The 11,639-nt window shown below is 42.6% G+C and overlaps 1 protein-coding gene across 1 annotated transcript in view; it reads right to left on the bottom strand.

Moving 5' to 3' along the window:
- Nucleotides 1-3,985: 3,985 nt before the first annotated feature.
- Nucleotides 3,986-11,639, bottom strand: part of Stxbp4 (syntaxin binding protein 4) — a 149,781-nt gene continuing 142,127 nt past the window's right edge. Inside the window, exon 18 of the mRNA XM_028772394.1 lies at nucleotides 3,986-7,314. Coding sequence (XP_028628227.1) covers nucleotides 7,200-7,314 — 115 coding nt within the window. The 3' untranslated portion in view covers nucleotides 3,986-7,199. The remainder of the gene's footprint in view (nucleotides 7,315-11,639) is intronic.

Genomic DNA, 11,639 nt, shown 5'->3' on the forward strand with positions numbered 1-11,639 from the left:
CAAGGAAGTTAGACAGAAAGTGCTAGAGCAGGACACAGTATGTTCTCAGGGCTCTGCACAAGCATGTGGGTGTGCTTTACGTTATAGGATAAAAGAATAGTCTGAATAAAGGACAAAAAAATTGATGACAGAATGAAGCAGGAGAAACTTTCCAGATACAGCAGGACATGAGAGTTTTGTAGAGGAGAAATTGGATCAGAGAGAAAAAAAATCTTGAGTGTAGATAGTGAGAGGAGGCTAGGGATGCAGGAAAGAGGATCAAGTGGGTAAGAGCATCCCATCTGTGCTTTAGACAGGTAACTCTGAGGGGTGTGAAGGGTGGGCTTATAGGGACAGGTGTGGTATAGAGGAAGACAGGAACAAAATAGGAAAGATCTGAAAAGAAACAAAAAGGAGTGCTCCCATGGATCAGAGAAATGGGAGTATATTTAAGAAATGCTCTAGAAGTAATATTTCTTTTTTATTTATAACTCACTTTACATAGAAATGACTATCTGGTGAAGAGGCAGAGAGATCCAAAGTGGCACTCAACATGTATGGAATACCTACTATGTGACAGAAACTGTGCTATATCCCTAGCATACATTAGTAAAGGAAGGAAACGGGCCTAGGGAAGGATGTTCTTGACTGACATTGGCCTTGTTTAACTCTGTTCCTTCCTCTTTGGTTGCTAAATCCTGTGGGAGTATCTTAGTTTGTTCTGGCTGGGAAATTTACAATCAATATAAATGTATTGTTTATTGTTTTAAAGGCTAGGGAGTCCAAGAGCTATCTGCAGTGTCTGGTTAGTCAAAGATGGTACCTTCTTATGACAACGAAGACGCAGCCCAGTTTCTCTGAATCTTCGTTTACAGCACCATTCACTCCATTAGTGGGGTCCTTCTGGACCAATCACTTCTTAGATGCTCCACCCACATCACATTGGGGGATGGACACAGACACCCAGAGCATGTTAGGGACTTCTTTGGTCCAGAGTGGCTTTCACTGAGGCCACATGGATTGGGTGGCAAGAAGCTCATCCAGACTCAGTGTTTGCTGCTCCTGTGATCTTTTTTGGGTTTATGGAAAATCAGTCAGGAGGGAGTTTACTCAAGTTGTCTGTGTCTTTGTGTGCCCAGGCACATCACGTGCTATCGTTTCCAAGAAGACAGTGAGAGTTTTCTTCTGCTCTTTAAACTAAGAGACACCAATGGGGTTTCATTCCAGGAATGTTTGCACATAGGGTGGGGTCCAGGTGCCCCTCTCTCTGAGTCCCATCCCTGACTACTTTTTCTTCACACCCAGTGAGGTGAAGTTTTTCCTAGCTGGAAGTGAGTAAGCCTCAGGCTTTATTGTACAGCACTCTCAGATGTGCTCTGGAACACACACATATCATTTCCATCTTCCCAGCTAGCTACAGTATTTGTATTCTCTAAACGTTCATACTTTTGTCTGTTTTTTTTTTCATCCTTTCTTGAGGCAATGAATGTTAGTGGGACTTGTTTAAATACGCGATAAATGAGGGGAGAATGCGTGGAAAAGCTTTGGTTAATTTCAGATATACCTGCTTTGCATAAAATGCAAATGACATGACGGCTGCAGTCACATGTGTCTTGCATTACATCCCTAATGCTTAATGAAGAGTGTGGTACTTGGCGCTTCAGTGAATAAATGAACAGAAAAGGATGAGAGCTACCCTGGAAACCATGCCTTAGCGACGGCTGGTACCTTACACATACTATTTAGCAAACACAATTTGAACATCTACTATGTGACAGGCACTGTGCTACAGTCTGAAGGTGAATGAGACAGTTAAGTTCCTGCCTTCATGGAGCTTGAGCCATTAATACCTCCATTCTCAAAGAAGACAATGAAACAACATCATGACAAACAGGTGAATGGCATGGAATGAAGCAGGGCGAGGGGCCAGAGAGGAATTTGGTGCAGGGGGAATAGGAACAACAGAGGTGTCTTATTCATAAGGATTTATTATATTTTTAATCACACACACACACACACACACACACACACACACACACGTACGTTTGTGCATGTGAGTACAGATACCCGCAGAGGCCAGGGGTACCCAATCACTCTGGGGCTGGAGTTAAATGTGGTTGTGAGCCACCTGATGTGTGTCTGGGAGCCCATTCTGGCCCCACTAGGGCAGTTATATTATATACCCTCAATTGCTAAAGCCACATCTCTTTCCTCAGGAGTGGTTTGACACAGCTACTAACCCAATTTTACAATCCTCCCTGAAAGAATAGAAATCAAACTTAAAATTAATAGAGATAGCATGACATTGAAGGTGAAAAGTCAGATGAAAGGGCTGTGGAGATGACTACCTCAGTGAAGAGGAAGCAGAAAGACCTCAGTCCAGTCTCTCAGAATCCATGTGGAAAGGCACGACACGTTTGCAATCCCAAGGCTAGAGAAGCGGAGGCAGGAGGATCACTGGGGCTTGCTGGCCAGCCAAATGTACAAGCCCCAGGTTCAGTGGGAGACTAAGGTTATAAAACAAGGTGGAGTGTGATTGAAGAAGACTCAACATCCATCTCTGGCCCCTACATGCTCATGCACACACAGACAGACATATAGACACAGACACACAGACACAAATACGCACAGAGGGCAAGGTAGAGGGAAAGGGTACCTGAAAAAAGGAAATCTAGCCCGAATTTAGTATTTATAAAATCATTTTACTGATACAATGATATTATATGTGAACAACTATGGCTAAAACTTCTCGAGTATTACATCTCTAAAGTCATGTTCCACAGGCATATTCTGTTTAATTCTTTAAATTCCACAGGCATATTCTGTGCTTTTTCATCATCTTGAAAATTATACCCAAGACTGTGAAAGCTGTATTAATGTTTGTTCAGTTCTGTCTGTATAAGTAACATAAAAATGTCAAGTGTGTTGACCCTTCAAAAAGTTACATTTTGCTTACCGTAGAGAAATGTCCTATTTCTCCCTAGAAAAAGCATAATATTTTCTGATTGCGCAAGCAGTTTATGAGTGTGCTATTTGACTCTATTTTGACAGCTGCCTTTCATTTGTTTTTGGAGAGCCTCTTCTTCCAGCACATTCCTTCTTCCCCTTTTCTAGCTAAGGTGGGGGGGGTCAATATTTTCCATAATTATTCAAATTTAAGGGGTTCTTAGGAAACAAATTCTTAACTTCTTATCCTGTTCAGAAAACCAATCATTGTGTGTGTGTGTGTGTGTGTGTGTGTGTGTGTGTGTGTGTGTGTGTAGAAATATAGACACTGAGTTTTCTGACTTGGAAATTTGTACTATCCACAATTATAACACTTTGCATGGCCAGGCATGTAGTAGGTGCTCAGGTGATGTGTGCTGAGTTGACTTGTGTGGGCAGGAGGACGTATGCCACTGTTCCACAGATGGAGAATGGCGGTGCTTGTACTGTATGCACGAGTTTGCTTTCTCTGCTAATTTTGAAGCAATTCCTTATCATCATTACATGTAAAGTAGAAAGCAGTGAGAGGACTGCCATGTGTGGAACACTGAATTAATCACTGCCAGACTCTATCCCATACACCCAGTCAGCCTCCGCCCCATACACCCAGTCAGTCTCCATCCCAAACACCCAGTCAGCCTCCACCCCATACACCCAGTCAGCCTCCACCCCATACACCCAGTCAGTCTCCATCTCAAACACCCAGTCAGCCTCCACCCCATACACCCAGTCAGTCTCCATCCTATATACCCAGTCAGTCTCCACCACATACACCCAGTCAGTCTCCACCCCATACACCCAGTCAGCCTCCACTCCATACACTCAGTCAGTCTCTACCCCATACACTCAGTCAGTCTCCACCCATACACCCAGTCAGTCTCCAATGCTAAAGAGATGCTAGAACCCAATGATTAAAACATCCAGGTTTTTAGACAGGGGTGGAGCAGCTTTGGTCAGTGACAAGACTTTGACTATACTCTGACACGGTGGCTTACAAAAGTATTCACACTACAGGCATCAGTATTTGAGTGCAGGGATACTTGAAGAAAAGGTTTTAATAATTATAGGCATGCTCACCATGACACTGTTACAGGAAAGAACTTAAAGTAGCCAAAGATTTCTTTAGTAAGTTGCTGAACAACGGATGAAGGGCATTCTGGGAAGTGATAGCTTAAGCTTTTTAAAATGTAACAGAATGCCTATATTGCTGTGAAAAGATGACCACAATGTACTAACTCAAAGGTGAGCTGCTTAAGGGTGGTATGCTTGCCCTTGAGTGAAAATATTTACTAAAATAATGGTGATGGCAGCTTCCAGAAAGTTAGATGGGCTATTTATCTAACTCGATTTATTTCCACAGAACTTTGATCTGATTTTGAAAGGAAAATAAATTATTTTTAAAATTTAGAAGTTAAAAAGTAACAAATTCTGACGTTCAAAATCATTTTTATTTTTAAAACAGCCCAAAAAATGGTTAGCTGTTGCCCTACTTTGCCCTGATGACCAGAGTGCTGGTCGCACTGGGAGCATTCCAAGGGAACACATGAGTGAGGACAGCCAGGCCTCTTGTCACTCTAGGAAGTGAGACTTTCGGCACAACTGATGTCCAATGCCACTGGAACATGCTCTGGGAGGGATGTAAACATGTCCCATTCCTATAATCCAGAATTTGAGTGGGTGGGTCAGTGAAGAGGCATTTCCCGTGGATGTCGACAGTGGTAGGGATAACGTAAGTTAAAGAATATCAACTTCCTCCAAAGTAATCCAGGGTTCTGTCTGCATCCGAAAAGCATTCATACTGAGCCTTCTTCTTGAGATTCTCTGAGCATCTGTCCTTTATCTGTGGGTGTGGAGGTCATGGAGACTAAAGTGTAGTTCTCAAAGAGTGTTCACCTGACTCAGCTAATTCAGAGCCTCCTTAGCTGCATTCACATGAGAAGTTCAGATGCACAGGAACCTGATGGAATGCTGTTTTCTCCTAGGGAATTCCTTTCTGATGAACTAGGAAGTTCCTCAGGACTGAAAGCTGGAGTCTTGCAGTGCTGACTAAATCCAGGTGGCTCTACCCCTTGGTTTAAAGAAGCCCTGGGGTCTAAGGCTTGCCTCAGGTCCAGCATCAACACATAGTCATGGTGGGATCCCTGGGTAGTAACCACTTCTCTCTAAACCTCAGATTCTTCACAAAATTGGATCACTTTAGTTCTTGTTTCATGGGTAGCTTCAAGAAGGTACTTGTTGAAATACTTGGGAGAAAGGCTGGAGGATTGTGAATTCAAGGCCAGGGTGGAAGAGGCTATCCAAAATACCCTCCCAAAAGATGTTCACTGTACACTGCAATGTATGGTATAGAGTGCTCAAGAAATAACGCTATGTGTTTTATATGTCTTTTTGATTATGTATTTGATAGAAACAGGGAGAGACTTGGTACAAGCAGCAGAGGTTGTGAGTGTCACACATACATGAACACATACAGACTAGAGACTGCATGGTCCAGGATCCCATCTCAGCTTCCCTTACAAACAAGGGAGGACGCTCTCCAAGGGGGGAATGGGGGACGATTTCCTAAAAGGAGTGTGCTGGTTCACAGCATAGACACTCTCTTATAAAAGTGCGTGAGTGCCTGTTTACCTCTCTGAGACTTGAAGAAACAGCTCCCTCTGTAGCTGCTCTCAAAACTGCCTCCCCCTACCACTCTCAACCCCCCCCCACCTTGAAGCATCCTAAGATCTAGAGAGCTGTGAGGAGAGGCATACATTTGCTCCAGCCATTCTGTCTTTCTTGGGGTAAAGTCTCCTTGTCAGTCTGTGTTTGACTTTATGTTCTTCCTCATGACAAGAAACATGAATCCTAAGTGTATTCAACTTAAATCCTAAATCTTAACTGTATTCAGAGAGGTACAGATGAGCACGATGCCCATGTGTATTCTCCATATACATTCTGCATATCAGATAAAGTCAGTGGAAACTGTAGGAGCTAGTGTCTGATGCTGACATAGGTACTACTTCACTGCAGGAACTCAGTGACTTATTTATAAAGTGGCTTTAAGTGAAGAATCTTGCACTGTTTTCCTGGGAGCTCTATGCTTACCTCAGTGATGCTGTGCTGCTTTCCTTGGCGCCTGGTCTCCATCCTTTGACAAGCACTCCAGCAGCACTTAAACAGACACCTTTCTCCTGTCACCTCTCCTCAGACGCTCCTACTGGTAATGGCACTCAAACATGGTAAACCACTGCCATCAGCCAGTGTCTCTATTCTAGAAAATACACGCCATGGGACAACCCCCCCTGAAAAGTCACATTGCAGTGCCCTGCTTGGTGTCTAAGGGTGGTGCTGGGGGGTGGTCCTGGGGCCACAGAAGGAAGAGAGTGGGGTTATGAAAAGACAATGTTTGACTCTGAGGTGTCCTCTGGATTGCTGTGGAATGCACAGCTGTGGACCCAGCTGCATCAACAGAATGTAGATACTCTGCTGGGCTGCTGTCTCCCTCTGTGGGGACAGTAGGGAGCAGGGCAAAGGATCCTGGACATGGAACTGGAAGATTAGGTGTGAGTCTCATCCCTGGGACAGGAAGCTCTGTCTCTCTGAACCACTGTTTCTTCAGCTGAAGCCATGAGGAGAAATGCCCTGTAGATCAGCCCGACAGCCATGCTGTTTGGTTTAAGACGAGGTTTGAAAGCATTTTATAAATGACAGAAGTCTCCTAATGATATAAGTTAGGTGGTGTCCTATGAGATACTGGTTAAAAAAAAAACCCAAAAGTTGTAACCAGCAACTAATATAATGTAATGTAATGTAAGCGGCACTGCCCCTTAGCTTTCTCAGAACACCTTCCTAAGCTGTGAGCAGAGAGAGGGAGTTATCAAAAGAAGGCGTTTGCTATGTTCACATGACTGTTCAATATAAAGTGCTGGTATACAAATCACTGTATCTCAGACCAAACAATGAACTACATACCAAGTTATAAAGATCTAATTATAAATGAGAAGGCATATGCATACAGAATCTGACTGCAGGTGACCTCAATAAATGCAACTAGATTATTTTTCAAAGAACTATTGTAGTGGCAACTGATCTTTAACATGGACACAAAAATACCACACTTTCAACTTAACACCCTGCCTGGTAGTGTGTGCTGGACTCCTGTGTCTCAGGGTCAGGTGTCCTGCCTGTGTCCGGTTGTGCACACGGTTTCAAAAGCTGGAAGACTCTGGTGCTCCATTTCCCATGGAAACCCATCAGCTTTTTGGGTCCGTTAGCTCCCTGGGACAGTCTTCTTCATTCTCCTCTGTGCAGGACAGGTTCAGGACACTCATCATGGGGTGGATCCAGGATGTGGTCTGTGTCACGTGGCTTGAGAAGAACAAGAGGTGCAGATTAGCATGTGAACAGCTCTCCTCCTACTCAGCTGAACAAGTACTGATCCAGGGGACTACCTGCTTCTACCCAGTTGTTGGCCCTTGGGATAGGAAGCAATTAGAAGCAGACCCAGCAATGTTAAGAAGGCTTGGAGATGTTTTACGGGTCTTTTATAGCCATGAATGAAGATGAATGTATCACCTCAAACTCCTGTTTCCTCACCTGATGGATGTTGTCTGTGAGCATGTCTATGGCTGTGTAGCTGTGTGCAATATCTCTTTCTAATGTAATTATCTGGTACACTGAAATTACTTCTTTTTGTTTCAGTTCTATCCCTTTCCTAATTCATTCTCCACTCCAGCCCAAAGACCACGATAAATGACAAAGCATACACTGTCATTTACTTGAGAATCACTCGGTTCTACCCAATTCTGGATCAAAAACATTCTGTAGTATGATTCTGGGAGACATTTCTCTTCCCTAGGGCGTTATTGCACACCAACTCCAAAGAAGCAATTTTTCTGTAAGATTTCTTCCATCTGAACCCACAGTCTTATCTTTGATTTAACTATATTATAAATGTTATTTATTAAATATATTATAAATTGTTTCTTATCTGTACATGTGTGGTGCTTGATGTGGTCTTAGAACAAGTGACAAGTGTCCTGAAGAGCATTGTGGGAAGAGGGGACAGAAGAAGAGATGAGGAAGGGCACATAGGGTAAGGGAATGAATGCATTTGGGGAATGGCAGGATGCCACGAATCACAACTGGTAGATGTGTACCTGTAGATTTCATCTCCTCTCTCAGCTTCCAGCTGGATGGTTCTTATAAGTCCACTATCATTTGCTCAGCCCCTTGGACTGGCAGGGTAGGGTTAGAGGAACATTTATAAATGTTTCTTTCAATACAAGTAGATTATTCATAGTTTCATAATGGGGTAAAGGGCTTCAAGTTGTTCAAGAGTCAAGGTGGAGGTGACAAGGCCCAGACATCGTCATAGTTTGCCAAGTTTGAGTGTGGTGGTAGAGAGGGAGTCTGTGAGGGGTAACTAGCACTAAGTATCAGTGAAAAGCCTATCTGGAAACCTACTACTGTAGAAGCTTCCTAGAATATATTCATATATAAAAGGTGTTTAAATTGTGTTACCTTATAACTGAGGGACAATGACAATCCCATATACAATAGGCTATCAAAGAAAAAACCCAGGTATCAGGTATGGGTTACCCACTCGAGTTGTTGGCAAGTGAGGTTCCAAAGCTCCCCAAGCCCCAGACATTACTGGCTTTTGCTACAGCTTTCCCCCGCCTCCAGAACCTGACAGTGAGAATCTATTGCTGAAGATAATACATACTTAAGTCATAGGGCATGGGAAATCCAGCTGGTACCAAGCTGGAAGCATCATCCCTATTGCTTCCACAGTGCTTAGAGGTTCTGTGGATGCTGCAAGGGAGAAAGGTCATCAACAGTCTTAGCCAGCCATGAACCCAGTGAACCACAATGACTGGTCTGGCAAGATATGCCCTCTGGTGACACTGATGTTATAGGAGTAACCAACTACTTTCTGGATGGGTTTAAAGCTTATTCTATAAGATGGAACTCATGCCTGGTACTGTCAATAGGGCTAAAACCCCATGACCCATGGCTGTCTGGGTCATAGGCCATAGAGAAGAACCATATACTCTTACTCTGCTAAATGGACATAGCAATAAACTGCCTCCTCAATTCTTATCTTCCTATCCATAAAACATCTCTCAACCCTCACCAGGTGACCAACACAGAAATCCACAACCTAACACACAGATAATACACAACTGTGGCATGCTCAGCTCTAAACGGGATGTCACCCTGACCCCACAAAGCTCAGGGATCATTGAGAAAGAGTGGCCAGAAAGAATCAGAGGTAGCAGATATCTGTAGTGGAAAAATCTTTGCTGGACATGTCAGGGCTGTTGCACACAGGAACTCACAGCAGCTGTGACGGTATGCATAGGACCTGCACAAGAGCAAGCCAGACGAAATCCCTGCCTGTGGGGGAAAGGGGCACACAGTCCTTACCTAGCTAAGGCACTCAGTGGCAACTGATGGCGGTAGTGGAGGGCCAAGTCAGGTTTCTTCAGGGATTTGTCCCCTGAGCTCGTACCCATGCTCCTGTGGACTGCCATACATACACATACAGATAGTTGTGAGTAGCCACAGAGGGCTTAAAAGAGGAGCACATGACATCGGGACAGAAGAGTCCTGGCGGTGGGTAAGGGAGGGGTGGGAAGGGAGGAACTGAGCAGTGGACTTTATCATGTATGTTATTATCAAGCAAAGAATAAAATATTAAAAAGGTATCATTATTCTCTCAGCAGCAATCCATATTACTACTCTTTTAAAAAAATGGTTAAAAAGGGATTTCTTATGATGACTAAACTTACTAAGGCATCAACTTTAAATAGGCCTTTTTCATTTCAAGGACTTTTTTTGTGGCCTAAACTGAAAGTGCTTTTAAAGGCAAGTTAAGGAGTGTAGCCAAGAGGGCTGGAACAGCACTGCAAGGTGAAAATGGACAGCCACGATTCTGCAGAGTGCATGAAAAGGGATGGACTGGATGCCACTCTTCAGTGGATTTGACAGTCTCAGTCTGCAGAAATCCTATGTTTACCAGCATAGTTACAATGTAAGAGAGGATAATTTAAATTATTTTAAAAACTGCTTCCCTTGCCATGTTACCTGGATAGGGAGAATAGGAAGCATGAAAACCAAGTTTTGCAAATGATATTCTCATTGTTGAAATATTAACTGTGTAACCACATAGACATTGGTGAATTGGTAACTCAGAGTAATCCAAAGCAGGATATCTATGAAAAATATAGTCATGGACTCTACCACCTATATTAGAAAGTGCTACCTGAAATCTGTCACCGTTAAGAACCTTCATCAAGACATTTTCTTGACAAAACGTGACCTCACTCCAAGGTCATACCATGTTTGACTAATCTTATATTTACAGTATACTTTTCTATACAGAAAAAAGCCCAAGATGGTAGCTTGATTTTCTTAGTAAAGAAACATACACACATACATAAATAATTAAAACCCTATCTGAACATGCCTCTAAATATTAAACATGAAATCCCAGTAACTATTTACTATAAAAATAAAACCCAGGCAACAAAGAAATGCTTTTTGGTGCTTAACCATCTACAACTGGATCTCTGAAAATAACAGCAGCAGCAGCAGCAGCAGCAGCAGCAATAACAACACAACAACAACAACAACAACAACAACACAAAACACCTAGAACCAATGTCACAGAACTCCGGAAGCCAACTCAGGCAACGAGTAGACATTTAAGAAATGTTTTATTGATAATTAGGGCTTTTTGATAAGTACAAAAACACCTTGGAATTCTGCCTGCTATGCTGGAGTGGAGCCAGTCTGGAGTCCACCATTCAATTTTATGTCTAACTGAGCACTGTGGCTAACACTCTTTGACATAATCAGTATGATGAGATAATCCTAGATTTACTGGCTTGGAGAACATTCGAGTATTAGAAATATTTCCTCCCTGGTTTGTGTGCTTGGTTATTCAGCTGAGGATGGAGAATAAATCAATCCAGCTGACTACTCTGTTTAATTAATAAGAACCTCATGGTTCATAAATGGGAGATGTTGCAGTTTCGAATGAAAAATTTAGAGGGCTGGTAAATGAATGGACCTGACTGTGAAAAAATAAAACATCCTCATCTGAACACACAGTGCCCCTGGCAAATGTTTCTGCAGAGACACTGCATCTGATCTGACCTGGGGAGTCCAGCAGTCATCTGAAAGGCTCATACTATTTGTTTCTAAATGGTTGGCAGATCTGTTGTTGGAGATCAATAACCATCAAGCAGTAAGTTGCCAATGCTGTCTGTTTTTAAAAATAATATTAGTAAATTAAAAGACATACTGTGGAGTTTACCTAAAAAAATCCAAGCGAACATGCTTTTTTTTATTGGCAAGGATATGATAAATGAATTACTTAAATCTGATTATAATTACCCTCCTTATGTTTCTTACTTCTTAGCTAGAGGATCAAAATGTGTTCTTTCAAAAAGAAAAGCAAATTAACTTAATTCAAAATAAAAATTAAGGACAGTCCCTAACAAAAAGTGACTTAAGCACAAAAAGTACAACAGTTTTACAGAAATTCCATTTTAACTGTGATGGTGAAAGACATCTTCCTGTTCACTCTTCATCATAGATGCTCTTACATCACTGCGTCCTCCTGTTCACTCTCCATCATAGATGCTCTTACATCACTGCATCCTCCTGTTCACTCTCCACTG

This window comes from Grammomys surdaster, unplaced genomic scaffold, assembly GCF_004785775.1.
Source record: "Grammomys surdaster isolate TR1022 unplaced genomic scaffold, NIH_TR_1.0 213, whole genome shotgun sequence".
Lineage (NCBI taxonomy): Eukaryota > Metazoa > Chordata > Mammalia > Rodentia > Muridae > Grammomys > Grammomys surdaster.